The 23,916-nt window shown below is 39.0% G+C and overlaps 1 protein-coding gene across 1 annotated transcript; it reads right to left on the reverse strand.

Moving 5' to 3' along the window:
- Positions 1-3,639: 3,639 nt before the first annotated feature.
- On the reverse strand, positions 3,640-23,657 carry LOC112985189 (thioredoxin-like protein 1). Its single transcript, XM_064500718.1, has 8 exons — positions 23,391-23,657; positions 21,305-21,401; positions 20,066-20,239; positions 16,021-16,143; positions 15,579-15,648; positions 14,778-14,950; positions 12,017-12,121; positions 3,640-5,346 (listed from the first exon to the last, which is right to left on the reverse strand). The coding sequence occupies exons 1-8, from the start codon at positions 23,486-23,488 to the stop codon at positions 5,317-5,319; spliced, it is 870 nt and encodes a 289-aa protein (XP_064356788.1). The 5' UTR covers positions 23,489-23,657; the 3' UTR covers positions 3,640-5,316.
- Positions 23,658-23,916: the final 259 nt, after the last annotated feature.

A 23,916-nucleotide genomic window follows, 5' to 3' on the forward strand; every position in this document is an offset into this window, starting at 1 on the left:
GCTTGATGCGAGAAGCATTTTGCTGGAATGGTGTGAATACAGGCAAATACGTTTCACAACAATGAAAGCAGCCGTACTTAGCGAAAGGGGGAGGCACGCAGGACAGGAGGTCTAGCAAAAGGATCTAGGAGCCATGTGGCAAAGCAGGCATGTTACATAACCCAAAATAAAAAGGGTCTTCTGTCACCTTGTGTCATGCATTGCTAGGACACTTTGAGGTAACCTGTAGAAAAGGCCCTAGCCAGCAGAGGTAACCGAGCCCACACAGACACAAACCAGCGGTTACAACATTGAATGTAACTGGGTTGCTGGAGGCATCAGGACGAAGCGCCGGCGGCTGGGGAGGACGGCGACGTGAGCGTAACCGCGGAACAGGCACGGAGGAACCGGGACAAGGCGCGCGGCCACCAGCGGCCAGGGAGGATAGCCATCAAAGACAACCACAGAGAACATGTAAACCGGCGCAGGAGATAAACCAGAAACGCGCCCCAGCCACTGGCTTCTCTTACAGTGGCATCAGGAAGGTGCAAGAGAGAATATGGGAACGCACTGCTCACATGTGAGCTTCTTACTGATTAAAAACTGAGTTTTGAAGAACCTTACTCAGCTGGGTGTATCGGCTCGTCATGTACTTAAATGAAGATTTTATTTAAATCTCTGGTTAAGTAAGACTGTTGCTTGGTGTTTAACAAGTTAATGATGCTCCAACACCGGTTCTGAAACCTCAGCAGACCACTTCACATCCAGAGCTTTGATCCAGTTTTCTCCAGACATGGTTGAACACATGCATGTGCCAAGACCCTTAAAGACACTCACCTGTACTCTGCCCATATTTTGAAGGTTTTTGCAAGCCATAGGATTAAAAAAAAATGGTTTTGAACAAAAACCTTACAGACTTTTTCAAACAGCATGCTGAGCATGCTTGAAGGTTGCAGTGGAGGTGGAGGGGAGTGCAGGGGAGCAGCAGTGCACCCATGCCACTTACACAACGTTCCCATTGCTTAACGTACCTGCATCACTCCTTCCACTAAACCTCTCCTTCCACTCACTGCTGATAAAGATTTTTTTTTCCCTATTTCCTCAGTCAACATTTTCACATTGTGCAATTATTCAAGAAGGGAACTTTACTGGTGATTTATCATCAAGAAAAGAAAACCATTTGGCAGTTAAAGGCTACAGGAAAAGAGAAACCACATATATTTTTATGTCCTAAACCACTTACGCAACACACTGGCATTAAGCAAGGGAGTATGCCCCTTACTTCAATAGAAATACTTGTTTAAGAATTAAGTATAGAAAGTCATCTGGATTTTCACTACACTCAAAAACAAACACAAAAAAGACATTCCATCAAGAAATATCCGAATGGAAGAGACCCTACACTAAAGGTTCAGCCAGAAAGAAGGGATGTATTTAACATCACAGAACCAAATCTTTAAGAAGACTAGAAGCAAAAGTTAAGAGGTACAGAATGCACTTCAGTTCATGCCAAACTAGGCTAGGATTTAAATTCAGTATTAGATACTCCTTATGTTCCCCAACACATGTGAATTCTACTACACAAAATCTTGATACTTGAGGCAGTACTTCAGTATTTTATTGGCACATCTCCAAAGTACTCTTGTAAATCCAGTTATAAACTTGCTGCTACAGCAAAAGATAGTGCAACTTCCACAAAATTTGTGTTTGCCACAGGTTAAAGTATTAATCCTCTGAGCACAGTAAGTCTTCCCTCATTCTGAGTTTTATTACCTTTGATATTTCCTGCACATTCAAAGTATTCCTAAGTCAGGCTCCCTTCCTCCAGGTGCATTAGCAACGCGTTGGACAAACACAGACGATACCTAAAAAAGCAATGTCCACAGAAACAGCTATGCTAGTTCAGCCAACGCAAAATCCACAAACACACACGCCCCAAATTTAACCAGCCAGCGGCATCGGTCTTCAAGCTAAGTCTTTATACAAGATGCATACAAAAACATCGTGGAAAAACAACCATGAGTTCCTGAACTACCAATTCCACCACTGAGCCCATTTCATCGGTTTCGGTTCTGCAAAGTCAACCGAGGACAACGAACCCCGGTGCACCCGCTTGCCCCTCCGCATCGCGGCTCACCAGCGCCCTTCCCCTCGCCGCAGCTGCAGAGCGCGAGCCAGCGCCGCCAGCGCAGCTCTCCTACTGCTAGGAAATCCCACAAATATCCTGAACTAAGTGACGACACAGTAGAAATAGGAAAGCGGTAACACCTATTTCAACGTGGTATTTTGTAGGAATTGGACAGATAAAATACACACTTCCTTGACCATGAGCATTTTTCAGGCCTTTGCTTTGAACCATTACTTTTATACTTTCTTAATTTAGGAACCAAATGGTATTTAGAGGTTAATTCTTTAATATCTAAAACCCATATCAGAAATAAAAACAGAGAGGACTACAGCATCTAAATAACTTCTCTAGCATTTGCTATCTCTAGCAGTCTTCAGATCACATCCAGCAGCTTTCTGCTAAAACACACTTACTAAGCTCAACACCGAAGTAAAACAAAGGATGCTCTTAAGATGAGCCTCCCTCGGAGGCTCCTAACACACGATACCTGACAGCAATTCCAGGCCCCCTTTTGAATTTTTTAATGCATCCACACAGGAGTGTTTTACACTGTGATATTCCACAGTATCGCACCGCAAAGAAATTGCTATATGCAGCCCGCAGCCTGAGAGCCCAGCCCAGCCCAGCCATCGATACAAGCCGATCTTCAGGATCTCCAGGATTAGACAATTTAAAGAACCTTTTAAAGAACCTTTTGGCATTTAAATAAACTAAGCGAAACAATCCTCTCACAACCAGCTTCACCATTTCTGAAGGAAGTGAGAAAAGGTTCCAGCTAAGAAAGTGGTTTTTAAGCTAACAGATCAAGCTGGATGCTTGCTACAAAATACATGTCTACCCACAAATTTTCACCAAACTCAGTATTTCACTGCCCATTCAATGGGACAACCTTTGCTTAAAACAATACGGCAAGGGTGGGGAGGGTGAAGGGGGAAAAGGGGATAAGACTACTTTTAAAGCTATGTCAGACCTTGCTTATGCATCAAAATATGCATTTTTTAACACATACCTGCCACTCACCTCAGTAAGATTTCTGAACAATAAATACATCAGCTTATTCCACCTGCTTACCCTGAAAAAAATGTCAGTTACAGAAAATTTTTTTATATGTATATATATATATATATATATATGTATATATATGCAGAAAACTGAGCAGAAAACTGATTTAAACTAAAGGCAGTGAATGTTAGTAACCTGCAACTTGGGTTAGCAATGAATTCCCATTAACAGGCCCAGCCTTTGCAAAATCTGAACATAAGGAGGATGATGGCTTCCCTTTTAGGACTCCTGTTAAATTATGAAACAGGTAACTTGATCACATAACTCTTCCATTAAGAAATGAGCTCAGTAAACAACGTAAGCGCTTGCATTGCATGCATTCGGTCTGAGAGCGCGAGACAGATGCATACACCTGCAAACACCATTTAAAGGTAACGACACTCAGTATCACATCATAACTTCGGTTTTGTTATTTTAGGCTTCTCATGCATGTTTTTACCCCACTTTCCATTAAGTGAAACATGTAACAGTTACCTCTAAACATTTATTTAAATCTATTTACATAGTATCATTATGGAAGGTATGCATCATGCAACCAATGGAATCACAAGAGTCTCATAAACAATATAAATTTGACTAATCTTTTACAAAGATGAGAATCACTAGGTTATCAAATTCTCTCAGGTATAAATATTATGAGGTAAGCAATACTTAAGATGAGGCACTTAAACAATAACCCAAAAGGTAGTTAGTGTACAAAATTATAAACAGGAACAGTTATTTATATTGCCCTCAATTATATTTAAAAATGATTTTATATTCTATATACAGTGTCTTACATGCCTTATATCCCCCACTGAAGCAAAACATTAAGTACGAAAGAAATCAAGTCATCATCACATGCCATTAGATATAAGTATACAGGTAGATGAGTAAACTGGAATATGCAGTGATACAGTAAAAAGAGTGCCTCACAAAAAGAATGTTTTTCTAGACAATTCCCAGTTTTCTGTTTGGGGAAAATATATATGCCAACAGAAAGTTAACTTGGTATTAACATACAAATCTGCCAAGCCAGAAAAGAAGAACCCTACTGTGTTCAAGGAAGGAATGCCAATTAGGACAGGATTTAAGCCTTAGTGGGATTTATGGTAATTAGAAATGTAACTTTACAAAGAAATTAATTATGTCAATTAAAACACTTAGTAAATTTTACTGGGAATTTATATAGTATTATATGTATATAGTGCCGATCAATGCCCAATTTATTAAAATTACTTAGGGCACACTTCCAAGAAAATATACCAAAGTAGCATAGGAATTCCAATTAAGATGTGAAACTAGTATTTGCAATAAGCATTTCCTTATCAAGATGCAGAGACAGGAAAAAATGCCCAATAAAAGAAATAAGGAATTAAAAGGGGGGGGGGGGGCAGCAGGGGGAGGCACAGATGTCTATTCATCCCCATAACTGCACAGCTTGCTGGAGTCTGCCTGGGAAAGAAGATCAATATTTTCTAATGATATTAAACAAAAAAAATCCAAAAGACTCAAGAATTCTTAATGCTGAAAAACTTCTACCAGCATGCTGTTTGCAACAAATCTGCACATTAATGGAACAGAATCTTAAAATAGGCTTCCTCATCTTATGCTTTTCCTTTTTTTTTGGGGGGGGGGGGGGGGGGGGGCTAGGGGGGAGGGGGTGTTCCAGAATGGGTGCAGTTATTCCTGTCTGAGAATTATCTTTATTTTGTGGGAACAATGATCCTAATTTCACTCAGCCTTATAACAAACTAGCTCTGAATTTTATTTTTAAAAGGCCTGTGAACCAGCCATCTATGTTTTACTTATATTTGACATTTTAAAGTCCTTAAACAAATGCAAGCTACATTATGTCTTCTGTTTCTTAAGATAAGCCAGTCTAGTTTTGAAGTTTAAATGGAACAATGAAAGAGCCACAGTTACTAGAATAACAAAATTAAACTTGGCAAAAGTAGTGAATTTTATTTACAAATACATGTACCAGGGATTACAACAGAAACACACTAGTGAAACTCCATCTCAACAAAAGCAATGATTTATTGATAATGGCATTAATCGAAACAGACTGACGGTCTCTGGCTATGGTCAAGCAGTTATCCAGGAGTTGTAGATAAAGGTGAAGATCTCATCTGACTGCAATAAGGCCTTCCAGTGTCTTTAGCATCCTAGTGGCTCTCTCCTTTTTTGCCAACTACCTGATAAAAGAAAAAACAGAAAATCATGAATGTTTAAACTGAAAACCACTTGCCAAATATCTTTAAAGTAAGCCTTGATATAAGTAAGAGCTACTGGATTTTCAACTAAGTTAATGCATTTAAGCATGCATTGTAGCACCTGCAGAAGAAGGAGCTGTAAATCCCTCTAAAGAGCTTTAAGAGGGATGTGAGACACACGAGGAACTCCTATCTTCAGCATTAATCCAGCTAGCAAAGCATCAATCTCATTTTGAGAAGAGTTACGAGACAGCAACAGCAACAGAACAGCCCACACTATTAAAAATATACGTTACATACCAAACATCCAACCCTAACATACTACATAAAACACTACAATGGGAAGAGAACCACTAGGTGCTCAAATTTAAGTCTCCTCATTTGCCTTGGCACCATGCCCTTACTACATACCTCAGTGAGAACATTTACCTTATAATGCAGCTCAAGCCTAAAAACAAATGCAGGAGTCACCTGTTTTTCAGTTACTTCCTTGTCAAAATGTTATTCCTTACCAAGGCTCCTTCTAAGCTCCAATTCTGTGAATTCGACCTAGAATCAGAGTCAGCTTGGTACTTTCCTTTTTAGAAAGGACCACCACCGCCATCAGACTTCGGTGAGGTTTGCCCGCCAACAGCAAATACAACTCCATCCCTCTATACGTGGCCATGCGGGTTTAGAACGTGAAGTTAATATAGTTCATAAAGGAAGGGTATCCAGTCCCCTTCACTAAGATAACTGAACACGAGACAGCGAGCAGAAGGTGATGCTGTTTTAGTCGCATTTCAGGAAAAAAAACCTCAGGCTTAATTCTGTGCTCTTGAAGACAATAGAAAATATCCATTTAAGTCAAACCAAACTAAAAAGAAAGTCTTCAAATTTAAGCCTTAGAATTGCAAGAGAGACCTTGGGCAAGGCACCAATTCCCAATCCATTTCCATCTAAATAGAGAGTAGCACTTACCTATCTGACAAGGTGCTGTCAGAATTAGCAGGAACAGAGCTTTGAAGATGTACACTAATGGAACATAAAATTTCTCATTGCTACTCATAATAATGCTAGAATCTGAGGTAAGAGATTCCTTGTGTTCTAACAAATTTACTTATATGGCAAAATGTGTTAAGGATTAATTTCCTCTGCAGTTAAGTGACAATATACCACACAAGATTCATACAGTCAATACTGAAAGACTGGGGCAGGGTGGGGGAGACACCCAAAAAACAACCCTAAACTACGCAAGCCTCATGGACCCACTAAAAGTATTCTTACTGATCCTTCCCCTTTTTCCAATTCTTGCCAAACTTCAAAAGGGAGAGTTTTCCACTGTTCAGCTGCTTTTGGAGATCTCAGTTCTCATCTTTGCAAAGTAATGAGATCTGTTGATGAAAAGCACTTTTAAAGACAGTTTTCACCTTTACAGTGCCCTTGGCCAGGAACATTTTCACCAAGGCATAAATTTAACCTAATGCTTAAGGTCTGAAAATTCCAATTTGACAACACGAGGAAGGAAAAAAAAAATTCAGAAGTCCAATCACTTGCATTAAGATTCAATTAATCAAGTTAAAAAATACAGTTAAACTTGACATGGAGCAATATTTATTCTTCATGTGCTTCCAAAGCAAACTGTGTTCAGACTCAGATTAAGCAAAAAACAGTTACAACATTAAAGATTAGATGTTAGCAAGTGTTTAACATCAATGAAAAGTATTGCTGTACCAGTCTGTGGTGGAAATTGACAACTCGCCCATGTGTATAATCTGCAAAAATTAATCACGCTCATATGGATATTTTGTCACCACAGGTCAAAGCAGCTCATTTTCTGATCATCCCGCTCCACCTTCCCAAACAGAAAATGCCTACATAAACTGAAAAATTATCTCTATTCTTGTCTCAGAAATAGATCCACCTTCCTTCTGTTTACAGGAGGAACCATCATCTAGTATAGTCTAAGATACTGGTAACAGCTTGTAATTCTGACCAAGTACAAGAAAGTTGAGGCAAGCTTTTTGTAAATGAACTTCCCAAGAATCAGTCCACAGCCTGACAGTGACAACAAAAACAAAACAAAAGAAAAACAAAGACAGAAAAAAAGACAAAAAAGCCCACAACCCACCCCTTGGTTCGTTACAAATGGCAGGACTGGAAACATCACGCATCACTGAACATCTCGGAGCAGGTAGCTCTTTAAAGTTTAGTTTTTTATTTAAAGGGGTCAAAGAACTACAGTTAGGTGCTGTTGGAGAACCCTCAGCCAGCTGCCTATGCGCAAAGGCTCAGAGAGGAGGTGCCCAGTGCTACTCCTGGGACAACTGAGAGCACACTGCTGCCCATTCTGGCTTGCATGCTACTTATTGAAGGATCACATCAAGGAAGGATGCTAAGCCCTAGTAAGATATTAACAGCAAAAACAAGAAGATCAATTCCTGGTAAAGCATTCCACAAAACACTTCAAAAAGCTTTACAAAATGCAATGCAGACTGAAGAATGAGTTACAGAAAACAGCTTGTAAAAGTGTTTTATGGTATGCCTTTAAACTGCCTAGTTAGGAACAGGAGAGGACCGAAAAATTTGGCAAGACTGAAAGGTAAACATAAGTGTTTAAAGTGAGATTTGGAAAAAGATGAATTGATGAATCAGAAGGTAGAGAAGGCTGCTCCAGACGGTAGAAGGTGCAGAGAAGAAGGCTCTTGCATCAGTGCTGAGATTGTGGAAAGGGTGAAAGAGATGCTAGATGAACACAGGGAGCAAGGGAGGGAGTAGTGCGAGACCAGACCAATCTTATTATTACTTTTTTAATTTCTTCTGCATTTTTAGTTCTTTAGGGATGGGAAGTTAAGCTGAAAAACAAACAAACAAAATGTTACAAGAAAAAGAGAAGCAGCACAGAGTGCAAACAGGCAGTTTTGAGTAGAAAGTCAGTCATCATTCAAGAGGGGACAAAACAAATCCCCCAACCTGTTCATATTCATCTGTGCCCCCACCTCAGAACTGAGCAATGTCTGTTTTATTTGTTAATACCAGAAATAAAAACAAAAGCCTTACTGAGCATCAATTAAGAGTTGCATGCTCTTCTAAAACAAAAAAAGCACGTTTAAAAGTTCACCACAAGATTCACAGGAACGCACCTAAGACTAAACTATCAATCAATAGGGAAAAAAACCCACAGAGCTTTGCCTTGACTCAATACTGTTAGTGGTCTGCCCAACATAGTAATTTGATTGAGAAACGTCTTTGAGCAAAAGACTAAATCTCAAATGTGGTTTACTACTGTAATTTGCATTATAAGTTACATCTTAAGTCAGACCTTGTGTGGCCAAAAACCAGGAGAAATGTCTCTAATGTTAAGGATACCCCTCTGCCCCTTTTTTAAAGAAAAAAAAAATGCCTTTAAAACAAGTTTTTCCAAAAGCATTTCAGAGTATATTAAATATGTATGGCAATGGAAAATTCAAAATAGTCTTCTGCTGTTTAGGACCCCTTCATTTAAACAGGGCAAAGGATCTTAGGTCTCTCCCCACTATTCTTCATGCTTAACCAACACTGCAGTCACTTCCATGTGAGATATTGTTTTTGTTTCCTCTTTCACTGCTACTGAAATGTTATGGGAATTGCCAAATTTTCCCTCCTCCCTAGATGTTAAAATCCAAGCCTGTGAAAGGAGCAGAATATGCACAGTATATAAAACAAGTTTAAAGCAGCTTTTTGCAACTGTATTCACTGAATCTATCAATAGCAACTACACGTATGTCAAAATTAACTTGGGGCAAAAAATTACTACAGAAGGACCTTAACCAGGCCTGTGTAGCACTTCTGTTATTACTCAGAGTAGATGAAACTCAGCTTCACATTCAACAGTGAAACAATACCTCATTTATATTAAAATGCATGAACTGACTTCCTGAGCAAGAGAAGGTGTTTCTTCTCACAGCCTAGATGGTGCTAACAGAGCACCACACAAGCAAATATGAATTTTCCTTGACTGTCTGGAAGACAAGAGTGCTTCAGTTATGTATCTTAATAACCAACTGACGAGCTGGGAGCTGCCATGACAAGGTATGTGTTCAGACCCCACCGCAGCTGGGAAACAAAATACGTGAGCCTGATCCTCAGAAGTAGTAGTTTAAACCATTGACTTTTTACTTTGAAATTGCATATGTATACAATTAACTGAGCAGTGATGTGATGAATCGTAAGAATATGACTGGTCATGTTCACATCCACTTCTTAATTATCTAATTTGCAGAGCATGAGTTAACTGATTCTTATAAACACTTTTCAAAAACTCAAATTCAAGGAAAAACACATTCCCCCATCTTGTTAACCATGTTGTAGTACAGTTTCCACCATAATTAGAAGAGAAATATGGAACAGTACAGAGACAGACTGAGATGAGGGAGTGAGACAGATGAAAGTGGTGAGGAGTAGTGTGGGTAACTACTCAAGGAGATGAAAAGAAAAATAAGGTTTCCCAGCTAATCTACAGACCTAAAAATAATTAATGCCCAACGCTATATTAAGGTTTCGTAGCTGACAGGATCACTGGAAGATGGGAAACAAAAGTTAAAATTCCTAAGAGCACTGTAACTCTGCCAGACTACACATCCCATTTGTTATGATAAAATATTTTAACAGCCTAATATTAAAACTACATGTTCAGGAAGCAAAACAGGAATATTATATATAGTGTCTACAAGTATCTGAGTTGAGACACAATTAGCTACTTCTTAACTCAGTAAGGTAGGCAACACCCCTATTTAAACCAGTTCTGACAAGTTCCTTACCAGCCTGATGTTAACATTACAATGTCAGCACTATGTTACTGTTTGGATTATATATTCTTCATAGGTTTGTTCCCCTCCCCCCCACATAAATGGATGTCACAAGAGACAAGGGCACACTCCTTGACGGAGCTAGGGAAGCTGAAAGGGTTAACCGGCGTGGTATTTACTAGGCTGTATAGCCGGCTTCCAAGCATCCACGCCGCCTCTAAAGCTGAAAGATTTATATAGCCCCTCAAACTACAGACGATGATGCTTGGAGACCCACACTGTTTAAGTACTCAAACCACTCTATAAAGACACAGAATTGGAACTGCATGTGTGAATTAAAAAGCCTGCTGGCCACAAAAACACTGACTGGACTTCAGATTGTTATACAGCAGTAAACTTTTGGCTAAGGCAGTACTGAGCAGAGCCACACCAAACCAAGTCTTTGTCCAGGCAATTTAAAATATCATAGGGAAAAAAAAACATTACACAGGCTCAGCGTTAGTTTCAAACCCACATAACGTTCCAGAAAACTTTAAATTGCTTGACAGTGCACCCAAAACAAGACTGTTCAGATATTACGTTTTTATTGATAAGCAGAAGGTTGGGTTTAAAGAGGGCACTTGTTTTCCCCGCCACCAAACAATACCAGGATGTACTGCAGGTTAATGAGGTTATGTTAATATAGTAACTGCATAAACCATCACACAGAGATGCCCTAGTAACAAAAGCAGTGACAAAAAAGCAGTAAAACAAAAATCAAAACATGTAAGTATATTGTAAATTAACTAACATATTTCTAGTTTCAAGTGAACCCGGGTGCTGCATTAAAATGGTCCAAAACTGATATCCAATTGATTTTAGTACACTGGAGCAACTTTTTCAGTGACTTCTCTTCAGGTTGCAGTGAAAGGCAACAAAATCTGTTTAACTTCTATTACCTTAATTATGATCTGCAAACATACTGAAGTTTTACCTGTAGAAATTCCTAAGATCAAGTTTGAATGTTAAAAACATTTCAAGTACATGAAATGTTGGCAAGCGTTTGCGTTTTTAACCTTTTAAAGTTTTAGGCAGTTTGTATAATAAGTTCCTTGGTGCTTTCAATGTTACTGTTGTCTATATAGTAGCTTAGTAGATAGTGTTACAGCAGTATTTGCCCTTGTAAGAGGACTAGTAACTCGGTAAGTTTTAAAGCAGTATATTTAAAATATCTGCATTAAATTTTCAAAAAGCTGTAAGCAGCTTTAAAGTTTCAATACTTTCAAACCCATTTCACATTCTCAAAAATCAAAAGGAATTGAGAGAGCCTTACTGCTAGGTACCAGCGGGTCTAAGTCATACTATAACAAGTTGTTTGTCTCTTCTTCATTTCCTCTTAAATGAGAAGAGAGATGTGTTTTAAAAATACCTTGTGATCATTTTTTCAGATCTCTCAAGTTACTTAAAGTTGCCCCATGGACAAAAATCATTCACCACAGCAGAAATCAAAAGTAGTCTATTTTGTCTGTGCGCTTGCTTCTCTACTTTCTGAACACCACCAGAACACAAATTTCAGAATCAAGGCATACATCTCAAAACTATTAAAAAACAACACTATCTGTAGTGTAAAAAACTTCAGGGACCTTCAGATTGCAAGCACTTGCTGTATATATGTTCTTACCAGTTACTTTTACAAAGGTGATCAATAAAGAACCTGCAAGCAAGTCAAAAGATCTTTAAAATAAAGGAAGATGTATTGTTCTGGATGCCAAATCTACCTTACCTTAAATTGTTGAAATACAGTAACAGCCAAGCATATTTGTTCAGTCAGCCCATTTTCAAGTAGCCTTAAAAAACTCAAAAACGCTTTAAAAAAGAAAAAAGAGAGAGAGAGAGAGAGAACTCACTCGCTTGAAATCATTCATATTTGTTGCTTGGACTGGAGTTCCAATAAATGTGAAGTACGTAATTCTTGTTGTTTCTTCATCACCATGATTGGATTGGACAAATAACTAAGAAAAAAAAACCACCACACACACCACAAGTTAAACAGTCCATTCCTCAATTAATACATAAGATCTATTAGGCTCCCAAGATTTTTGAACTAACCAAATAACACACTTTCAATTACAAAGGCCTTGTTATCCTTCAGAGATGTTTTTGTCCGCTTATTTTAAATAATTATACAGGATGCTACTATTTTTGAAGTTTGTTAAAATATTTTGCTTGGGTTTTCCCCAGTTTCCTCTCCTAATCTGAGACCGCATGCAGCAAATGTAAAACTATGCATTTAAGAAATCAAAATTCACTATTCATTTTATTCTGATTTCAAATGAAGTTAAATGTTGATTTAACTATGTTAGCTGAAGCCCATACTCATAAATAAACTATTACAATGGCTTTATAATTATGTTTTTCAGTATGAAAACTAGATCTATGATGTTATTTCAAGGTTTCAAGCAAATATCAAGCTTCTTTTGAAATACGAATTAAGAATTAAAAATAGATTTGGTCAGTCCTTAGCTAACACTGGAACCACTACACTTTAGCAAGCAGACAAATGAAAGGACAGTTTTTTGCATGAAGCAGTAGTAGTGAGGAGCCTGGACTCAGAAGAGCAATGAGATGTTTATGGATCTCTCCACACTACGGCGAGCACAGGGAAAGGAAGAATGAGGAAGAAGGTGGGTAGTTGGGTCAGCAGCAGAGAAAAGAAAAAGGAGAGGGAGGACAACACGTGGGCAAGGGACAGCACTTATCTCAAGGCCATTCCACAAGCAATAGCAGTAACTACTAAGATGTCATTTCTGTCTCAGAAATTTTCTGTGCCACAGACCACCAAATGCTGAGGGTACACATCACTACATGCTTGCCTTGTATTTATACTTTTTTTGCGACAACACTGAACGCTTGAGTGTGTGTGATAAGCTAGATGGATGGCTGATCTAAACCAGTGCAGACATTCACCCCTCTTCCAAGTGAATTCTCACTACGTATTTTCCTATAAAAACAGCATGTATGGCAGGTCAGAGTTGAAGCACTGAAAAACACCACAAAAAGTACTTTTTGGAGAAATAGAAGAGCATGTCAATGACCAATTTGTTGAAAAATAATGTGAATTGCCATTTGTTTAGCAAAATTCTCTCTCAGTAGCAATATTAAAAGTTCAGTAAATAAGGAGACAAAGACTAAACATCTATGCTGATTTAGTGGCAACAAATACCACTGTAGTGAAGAGAAGCACAAAACAAATGGAGAAAAAAACATACCTAGACCATATGAATCAGAAGTACAGTGTTTAGAATTAATAACTAAAAACTAGCTTAGGAGCAAAAGAAACCTAGCAGCAACATATATAAGTGAAGGATGAAGCTGCCAATACTGACATGGAAGTGTTCAATAAATATTTCTGGTTATGCTTGGAAGAAAAGCAGAACAATTTATGCATGCTAAAATTGTGCCTCCTCCAGTTAATCAGGAACAAAACAGAAGACTTTTCTCTGTAGAACACTGAGTAGAACTTCATAACCTGCACTGGAAAGCCAGATGGCTGATGAGATGTCTGGCCTTCTCATTTTCAGGGAGTCTTAAACACAGAATTCAGGTTTAATTAGGCAAATAGGAGCATACTATTGTGGTGTCCACATCCAAAGAGTGCAAAAAAGTGGAACATCTAGTTAATCACATCATCATTTGTCTGGTGCTTCTACATCAGCCTGAATAAAGCTGACACAAGATTTTCTTAAAGAACACACACATAACTTGTACTTGTCAGCACAGCTTTGTGAAATACAAGCCTATTGACAGATCCCCGTTTCATTTTGGGGAGGCTAAAGTTGTTATCTTGATTGCAAAGGTAACTCCATGGATGTAACAGACTGGGAAAGGAGTTACTTAGGCTTATCAGTATTATCAGTAAAACAGGCTAAATATAAAAGTGGCCAAGTGATCTAAAATGCAGTCCAATTCAGACCACAGAAAGCATTTTCTTAGAACAGAAGTCATTTTGGACAACACAACACTAGAGGAAATGGGGCTCAGGCAGTACCAGAACATTGAATTAATTTCAGTGCCACTTTAGTCCTAGCACATAAGGTACTAGAACACATATTTTGAAAATGGAAGAGGAGAAACTGCACCTGCATTTAAGAGGCATAAAAACTACGTGAAATCTGCAGAAAGTATCTTACAGCTAAGGAATTTGAAAACTCATTAAAAGACAAAATAGATTTGATTACAGCATTTAAGAACCCTCACAGGGACTAGGTACTGAGTTTAAAGTCATAGTAAATACTTCACTTGATATTCAGAGGGAAATAGCTGTCTCATTTCAATAATAAGACTACTGAAAAAACAGGATTCCTTGACTCTGAACTCTTCAAAGACAAGATGCCTCTCAAGAAGGTGTGCTAGTAAAAATGTGTTAAACAGCATACTAGCTCATGAAGAGATGGAAGTAAACTCTATGTTACATAGGCCAATATATACATCGCACGTGCACGGCCTTATCTTCCCTGAAATTCCACAAATCTGTTTAGCATGAACATGCAGCATGCAACCAGTTGAGAGCAACTAAGAACATTTGCAATCAAATAAACATGCACAGTGTTTTAAAAAACCTATGAAGTTCTCAGCCTGCACAGATTTCAGAACAGAAGTTTTACTTACAGTTACACTGTTAACGTTCTGAAATTTTACATAGCGAAGCTGAACAATACCATCTTCTTTAATATCATCTGGTGTTAGCTCCAGGGCTTGAGTTGGTTCACTTCGTTCTGCTTCCTCAAAATCCATAGATCGAGGAAGGTTAATAAAGATTTTTATGTACTTTGGACCTTGTCCTGTGTTAAAATAAATTAGTTACTTTAAAAATACAACATGTGGGATTCAGTTGCTTAAGTAAGTTTTCAAGATGCTCTCTGAGAAGCTCTTGCATATCCCAGGTCTCTCACTACTGCTCTAGAAGCCTTCAACAGTTCCAGCATCTTAGTTTGCCAATCCTAAAGTGACATCCTGGATATTGTAGAATATCTGCAGGTGTACTACTCATCTATGGTTATGCAACAGAGTTTCACAAAAGAAATCCAATTAAAAAAAAGTTTGAAATCGACAACTTTACTTTGTCATGTAACACCTGAACATTATGTTTTGCTACATACTAATTACGCCACACTTTCTGGTAGGTCTCACATTTAACTCTTCAACTGATTGTAGGTTTTTCCTTGCAGGAAGTCAAAAGATAATAAATATTTACATTTGTGCCACAGCAAATACTAGAGTACCAGGTCAGCACAATATTGATGCAAGACCATTATTATCCAATTCATTAACACCAATTTTACTGAAGCTATTTTAGGATTCACAGAGGGCAAAAGGTTCCAGTAACAGCAGTCTCACTTTCAGGAATTTCAGTCAAATACTGACAAAGCTTTGATTTAGAATATGACTGAATAGACACACTTCACTCACCATTATCTGGCCCCTGAAGTTTCATAGAATAAAGCTTGACAGGTTGACTAAAAGCAACAGTGATAAGCAGCTGTGGAGGAAAAAGTTGGTGTTAAATACTGCTTTCTTCATTCATAAACAAATAGCACAATAGCTAACCAGAAATAAGTCTGAGCCTTCAAACGGAACCAGTTATTTACATTCACTATATTCCACACATACACAAGTCTGTCAATTTAAAGCATCAGTACATGCTATGCTGCTGGGAATTTATTTATACATAAAGGGGTGGAAAACTGGAAGTGCTATAGTAACCTCTGTATATAAGTTTTACTTCTATCCTACTACCATCTCCCACTATTACTTACACTACCATAAGGATATAAAGACAAATTCTTCAAAACATGTTTGTAGACCAGACCATCACTGAAAATATCTGACTTAAGATAAGCGTCTGCTGTACCTGCTCATCACAGTCTGATTCCAGGTAGGTAGCGTCTTTACGTAAACAATTATCAAAACCATGCTCATCACTTTCATTAAGACATTCACAGCCAGCTTTATTGATAAATGGCATTAAATCCATCTGAAAGTAAAAACAAAAGAGCATTGCTGAGTGCACAAGACATGTGCCATCAACTCTCTGGGGATTAGTAAACATCTGAATTAATGGAATTCTTCATTCAACATATTAAAAAAAACAAAACCAAAACAAAACATAGAAAACCTCAGGGGTTCATATCAGAAGACCTTTCAAACAAAAGCTACAGATATGGTTGTACTTGAATTTATCCTATTCATAAGTCAATGAAGTTTTTCCCCCTGTATTCAAAGTCCCACATCCCTGGAACACAGGTTTACTATATCCAGAATGAGAAATTGGGCAAAGGGAGAATTTTCAGATACACTTTTGGTAAACAAAGACTACAGCATTGTTAAGTCCTCACACCACAAGATCACAAATTGATCAACTAAAAGCTCCGATAGATATGTCCTGGCAGGTTAAAGTGGCCCCTATCCACGCTGTAAAGCCTCAACCCTTTAAAAGGTGACGTTACCGCAGAGGCAGAACAGCCTGAATCAATCTCCAGATTGCCAGAATTTTTGGCCTAGCAACTAAAGCAAGCCAAGTTTGATTTAAGCATAATAAGCTGGGCTAAAATCAAGTATTTCATATGTTAAGGCCTAAAGCTTGAAGACAAACTATCTCAACACCAGGATGTAGAGTCTTGGAACAGTCTGGATGTAAGAACTAAAGGAACTTCCTTAAGTACAAAGACCTAAATAGCCCTTCTTAAAGGCATTATATATCAGATCCCAAAGGATAATATATACCTCAAAGAAAAATCCTACACGTTAGCTTGAAAACACAATTAACTAAATCCAAACACAGGCTGCGGAGGGAATGGCAGTTTCTCTGTCCTACTGCTCATTTCCGATATCCCACTGCCATTAGCTCTAGCAATTAAGTTGTTCTGCACAAAGAGTAACACTTTCTGCTCCCCTAGCTTTCAAACCAAGGCTTAGCTTTCAGCTTGCCTGCTCAGTAGATAGAAGGTAAGACAGCAGAAGAAACACACAGCTGAGCAAGAGCAGGATACTTTCCTGAAGCCAGCGGCAGTCAGGACTGGATCAAGCATATAATAAAACTGCATTTCAGCCCATCACCAACTGTCAAACAAGCCTAGCAGGAACACCATATAGCTCTGAATTTAGTCAGGGCTTGATTCATATGGGGAAGATGCCATCTGATTGGTAATAGGTTATATTTGTCTCAACATTACTCTAATGTAAAAGAATCAGATACACATGAACCTCATGTATTTGTCATTTACTTAAAAGGTTTTCAGTGTGTTTTGGGCTGCAAAAGTAACAAGCAAAACCTTTGCCTTTTGACATTCCCACACTGGATTTCACCTTAAACGGGAGCGTTCACACACAAAATGAAGTGCATGCATACCACAGAACAGTTTAACAAGCCGTGGAGCTGCTAGCAGTTCAAGTGACCACTGCTCTCGCAGTTTATTTAAATGAAAAAAACTCAATTGGATTTGTACCCTGCTTGCACATGACATAGGTGAAATGTAATACACTGCACAGCTAACTGTTTATATCTGTCAGAACAATAGACATTCTAACTTTAAGGAGTAACATTACACCGAGGATTTCCTGGAGAACACCACCTAAGATGACAGCTCTAGGAAAGTGTTTTGTCACATTAGAGTTCTCATTTACATGTGTTTGTTAGTACAGCTGTCAGACACGCTTATGATTTGCAACGCACAGTTGCCCTGAGGTAATATGAAAACACGCAGAATACAGTGAAAGTAGTTTCCTGAGAGCACCAAATATTTCTAATCAGATTGCTCTGTGACTGAAGTTTTGGCCAAAACTTCAAGTATGCCTTTAAAGTTTTGATTTGTCTAGAAGACATGGGCATATCACACCATCGTGAAAATCTATTCATAAATACTCCTTCTTTAAGGTTCTTTTAAATGCTCAGAAGAAAATTTTAAAAGAAAACCTTAGAGTTAGTTGAGACTTTGATGCAAGATTTAAAACCATTCAGTTTGCAAACATGTATTTATGAGTGCTCACTTTTCAGTTTGCAGTTCATTCACTAACAATTCAGCAATTTCAGCTAAGTGCTGATGAGAAAGCCAGAACGTAAGACCAATTTAAAATTCCAGAAAAACAATTATATTTGTCATCTTTGGCCAAACCAGAATGTAGAAAGCATTCAACCTCACTTAAGATGCTCCCATTTTATCATTCTGTAGAGTAATGCAAAGAAAACTGTTGAAAAAATACAGCTATAGAGTTAAAGATATAGATAAAATATCAATGGGTTAACATAACATTACACATTTATGTCAGCATTTTTTAAATTTACTTTTCTTCCACATGAAGTTAAATGCATTTCAGTTATCTGTACCTCTACTGGTTATTTAACACTTTCACACTATGGAAAAAAATAATCTCAGACTTAATCTCAATCTTATTAATGCAAGCAGTGATATACAAGGAGAAAGGAATCACACTCTTTTGCACATTTACTAATTACTAAAGCTTTATTAGGTGTTCTGACTGGGATCAGCAACTAACATCTCAAAAGAAAAGAAACCCTTAGTTTGTCAAAACAGAAAAAGAAGTTCCTGACAAGCTGTCATTGATGAAATGTTTCATTTTCCCAGTGGCTAGATAAATGTCTCTCCAAGTACTATCCTGCAGGAATTTGTCTCGACATCACTGAGCATTTATGATGATCAAGCAAACAGAAATCAGAACACATCATAATGCTAAGCAACTGTTTTCTACAATAGGCAAAACAATTTAGTTTAGATTATCTGTGAATGCTGGATCAGTGAGTTGCTAACAGTTATATGCAGTATCCCAGCAGAAACAAAAATGAGAGGCGTTCAGCATTAACTTGAAAGCAAGAAAATATTCAGCAAAAGGTAATTCTTGTACGCCACTCAGACCAGGTACATCATATCTCTTTCAAGGATTTGTATTACATTTTATACTCTATATCCTCTTAAGTTCTTTACAGAGAAGGAAGAATCTGAAAAAAACATTCTGTAGTACCATCCACTTCTGAAAACATTAGAAATTAGGCACGGGAAAAATCATTCGATATCATTTATCTAACAATACTCCCCAAAAGGCAGGCCATTTCAGGGCGAGCTGCTGTAGGACAAGATGGATCCAAACTATTTCCGAGGTTAATTCCTTTGGCAAAGAGATAGTAATTTTTTTTCACTTACACAAATCCATACCCTATTTTTATCACTGTTGCAATATGCTACACCCATTACTTCCTCTGTATTGAAAGGCACCAAGAAGAGAGAACAAGGTTTGGGGGTTTTGCTGTTGTTTGAGGGGGTAGGGGGAAGGGGACTGTTCTAAGAGACAGGCGACACGGAGAGGATTAAAAGAAGGGTAGGGAAGAAGAAGAAAGAAGAGGGGAAAAATCCAGGTCAACCTATCACCACAAAGACAACAGAGAAGATTTCTTTGGGAACAACCAGAGCAAAAAAAAAAACAAAAACAAAACACCTTTCCAAGGTTTTTGACAGTTATTTATGACGATGCTGTTTTCCCACGGAAGTTTTTGCACTTAAAAAAAAAAAAAAAAAAAAGCTTTTCGTGCAGATACCTGATCAGGGCACAGATAAGCAGCAGAATAAGCAACTGTAGCAGAAACTTCCTCGTGAAACATGAAATTCACTGTTTTAACCACCAGCACCTATGCTTGGAGATTTTTTCTTAATACATTTTACAATGCTACAACAGCGCTTACCAGTATGTACATGTTAATCTTTGAATTTTGTCTGAAAAAGGAAACCCAGAGAGGTGATCTTCCCAAAGCCTTGCAGAACTTGCACTGTTGCCTAAAGCAGCATTATTTGTTTGACCAGAATATGTTTAGAAAGCAACAGATTTTTCATGTGTTAAATTTATGCAAACATTGGAAAAAAAACAATCTTAAGAGAAGAGATGCATACATATCCTTTTGGGATATCTGTATCTTCATTGTTTCCAGGGTCATTCTCCAGGTGCTGTTTAATTTTTTCTTCTAAACCTACAGCATCTGCTCCTTGATATTGGTCGATTCGCACTTTGTTTCGAAAAAACAGAAATGTTGGTGTTGCTGATATATTATTGGTAGCAGCTGTTCCCTAGAATGCATAAATTAGTTACAAGTGTTACCTAACAGACTAATATTAGACAGAAACATTAGCTTGCTTCACTTAGATAAGGATGTACATATTACATGTCAATCAGGTTTCGTCACCTCCAATGTCACAAACATTTGCTATATAAACAGCTGTAACTCAAATGCCAATTTAAAATACATTTATTCTTCAGCTTCTCCTAATTCTTTACATATTTGGCTATTCTTTGAATAGACTTCATCTTGTCAATAGATTTGTTTGTACACCATAAAAATCACTGTACTTCCTTGTTCTCAAAAGCAGTATCTGTTTCAAAGAGGAGGACTGCTTCATTTAACACTTCTATTTTACAGGCTTTTCTTTTCAACTATATTCCTCCTGCCCCCTCCCAAGCCACGTTTAAGCACATCCAGGAAGTTGCAGCCTGTGGGTGACAGTGACTTCCATTTGATTTCTACCTGTACTTATATTTGTTATGCATCCATAGTAGTTTTTTCTACAACTTTGCACAATTCAGTGTCATTTGCAAATGAAGTTACCATTTCATATTCATCTCTCTCCATTATCATCAGCAATATTTGTAGTAATTCACGACACTTTGCGACACTTTGCACTGCATGCTAAAATAGTACTGCGTAATATTTCAGAGATGCCTAGCCCTGCTAATCATATCAGTTTACTGCATTTCTCACGTTGATCAATAATTATGCTAGAATTTGTTTAGAAAAACTTAACGTACTCCTTTTAATTCATACTTGTGTTATCTTCCACACTTAACTGTACTGTCTAAATAGTATGCACAAGAGCAACTGTTAAACTGTCCGTATATTATTTAAATGAAAGATACCAAAATGGTAATTGCAAGAATAGTTTTTAAAATAAAAGTGTGGGTTTTCACATCTTTGTGTGTACCCTAATTTTGCAGACTTCTACAATACAACTATTCATGATTCACGAAACTCATAATAGCCACAGTCTCTTAGGATACTGTTTGAACAATTTTCCTTTATTATCTGCTCTCTTATAAGGTCTAGTTTCCTAGCTAGAAATATGTTTTTGAATACCAACCTGGCACTGATGTACATCCACCTCCAAAAACGTTGCCTGAGGATATTTGTTACTCAGGGCATTGAAAGCAGGGGCTATCCTTAAACAAGGGCCACATCTGTGAAAACGAAACAAAGTTTAAGTTAACACAACCTTTTTTTGAAAAACACCTGCCCCAAACAGAAGACGCATGTTCATGTTCTTATCCTTGGTCCATGTCAAAAAACCTTCCTACCTGGCTGACAGATGGTGAGCAATCAGTGATACGATTAAGAATGACATTTAGAAACACATTACAAAGTGTTAATTCCCATTTCCTTAGACAGTTTCAATGTCACATGATTACCTGCTCCTATTAATTAAACTAACTTCACATTTTCTGTCTAGTGTGTTTAGTTGTAGCATCTTTCACTGCAAAATCCTTCTAAGTAAAGACAAGTAACTATTGAGGGCAAAGAGTCGCCTGCTTTTCCTGAAAGCTGCAAAATATTCTCTCAGTGGAAAAACAGTACTAATGATCCAGTTTAGCACCTGTGAAAATATTAGCTACAGTAAACTCTCTACAGATGACTTAGAATTCCTAATATGTTAGTATTAAATATTTAATGACTCCTACTGAAGGTTTATTACGGTAAAACTCATTTATTAGTGTTAAGGAATAACGAACTGAAACTGTCTAGAGGTAGACGCTTAGCACAACTTTTATAAAACTTGCTTAGCATGAGTAGCTAAATTTGCGGAAGCCTTATGCCACATTTAGATAAAATAATGAACTTTTACTTAGTCCAGTAAGGAAAGGGCCTCAGAGCTGGTTCAAACTAGGAAGATAAGGAAGCTACAAGCAGTCTGCATTCCTGTGTCTCACACTCCGAAAGGGAGGGTGCCAAGACTCTGAAATCAGACCAGTGCAGGGCATCAGGACCTTGAGGGGCAAAGCCTTAGCTCACTGCTGGGGCAGTGTTAATTGTTATGATTTAGAATCACCTCCTCCTCCTTGAGAGACAACAGTAAGACCCAACAAGAAACGAAGGTACAACCATCAGCAGAAACCACAACAGTAAAGATAAGGGAGAAAAACAGCCTGCCTAGGAACAACGATGAGAGCCAAAAAGGAGCCAGGAGACCCCAGACCTAAAAATTACTATTGGTCTGAACTACCGCATGAGAAGTGGGAAACTTAATTTGAAAAAGCTATAATAGCCCAGGGATTTCTTTGGTCAGGGTCCCTCTTTGGAAGCACACAACTCGACCTGTAATTACCGCATGCGTGTAACTAAAATTTAATTATTTAATTTGTTTTGATTTGGCTCTGAACTTTTCTGCGGGAACATTGGGTCAGGCCCTGTTATGGTGGCCGACAAGCCTAATTTCCATGACACTAGAAATGTTTACCAGTTACTGCCATACTTACTAGGTTTTGGTATTGATCTGACTTCTGCCAGGATAACTGTATCAGCTTGGGTGAAAATACATATTGTTTAATGAAGATAACTTTGGTGCAGAGATGGACGTAGGCTGACGAGGGAATAACCTTACAACTTAGCTTGTTGTGGAAGAAGCAGTTAAAAAGAAAAACGTTAAAAAAAAGTAGAAATTCCCTCCAACAGCATACTCATAAACGCTACACCTAAACCAGAGAGCTCTCTCTATGTGAATCCACCAACACACGCAGCTGTACAACAGCACAAAAAGGTCTAATTCGCTCTTCCTAGTCTCGTTTGAGAGCAGATATGAATCCGCAGCAGCACAGCAGGGCAAACCTACGGACAGCCACATGCTGAAGACACCAAGGCAATGCTTAAACGGAACCCAACATACTGGCTTGGCTGTAGCCAAAATATTTTTGTGGACACACGCACCAGCACTATTGGTAATTGCAAAATCAGCAATACCTCTACAGTTAAGTGCGGTTGACCCACCAATAAATAAATAAATAAGTTAGAAATCAGACATCAGATACGTGCACGTTAATGGTTTTTCAGCACTCATTCAGATACACAGTTATTAATCCCCGGGGCCTTCTCGAGTACAACACACTCCACTTATCCCTCCGCAGTCCCCCCCCCCCCCCGCCGTCGCTGGGCGCGGCCCTGGCGGCGCCACTCACCCGCGCATGGTGAACTTCACCACGGCGAGGCGGGAGCCGGCGGCGCTGAGCTCGGGCTGGAACTCGGTGTCGTTGGCGATCACCTTGACGCCCACCATCCTCGCCGCGCCGGGCGGGCCAGGCCGGGCCGGGCCGAGCGCGGGCGCAGGCTCCCCTCAGCGGCGAGGCCGGAGCGGCGCGGGCGCGGCGGCGGGCAGCCTGGCGATCTGCACCGTCACGGCGCGCAGGGGCGCCCAGCATGCACCGCACGGCGCAGGCGCCGCGCCGCTCCCCGCCGCCGCTTCCGGGCCCCGAGCGCCGCCGCCAGAGGCGCCGCCCCTCCCGCTCGCCACACCCAGCCCCGGCGCCGCGAGCGCCATATTGGTCGAGGGCGCGGCGGGGCTATCGGCCATTTTAGCTAAGGGCAGCCGCGCGGGGAGACGGAAGCGGTGTGGCGGCCATCTTGGTTGAGGGCAAGACCAAGGCGAGCGCGGAGGAACCGCCGCCATCTTGGGCGGGCAGGGAAGCTGTGGCGCAGGCGCGGTCG

The sequence above is a fragment of the Dromaius novaehollandiae genome, chromosome W (genome assembly GCF_036370855.1).
Source record: "Dromaius novaehollandiae isolate bDroNov1 chromosome W, bDroNov1.hap1, whole genome shotgun sequence".
In the NCBI taxonomy this organism is placed as follows: domain Eukaryota; kingdom Metazoa; phylum Chordata; class Aves; order Casuariiformes; family Dromaiidae; genus Dromaius; species Dromaius novaehollandiae.

What these genes read in the sequence shown, in the direction of transcription:
- LOC112985189 (XM_064500718.1), bottom strand. Translation starts at nt 23,488, where the DNA reads ATGGTGGGCGTCAAGGTGATCGCCAACGACACCGAGTTCCAGCCCGAG. An exon ending in AGAACGTTAACAGTGTAACT is followed by an intron (nt 12,122 to 14,777) that starts GTAAGTAAAACT and finishes TTTTTTTCTTAG; the next exon opens with TTATTTGTCCAATCCAATCA. An exon ending in ATATGAATGATTTCAAGCGA is followed by an intron (nt 5,347 to 12,016) that starts GTGAGTTCTCTC and finishes TTCTTTTATCAG; the next exon opens with GTAGTTGGCAAAAAAGGAGA.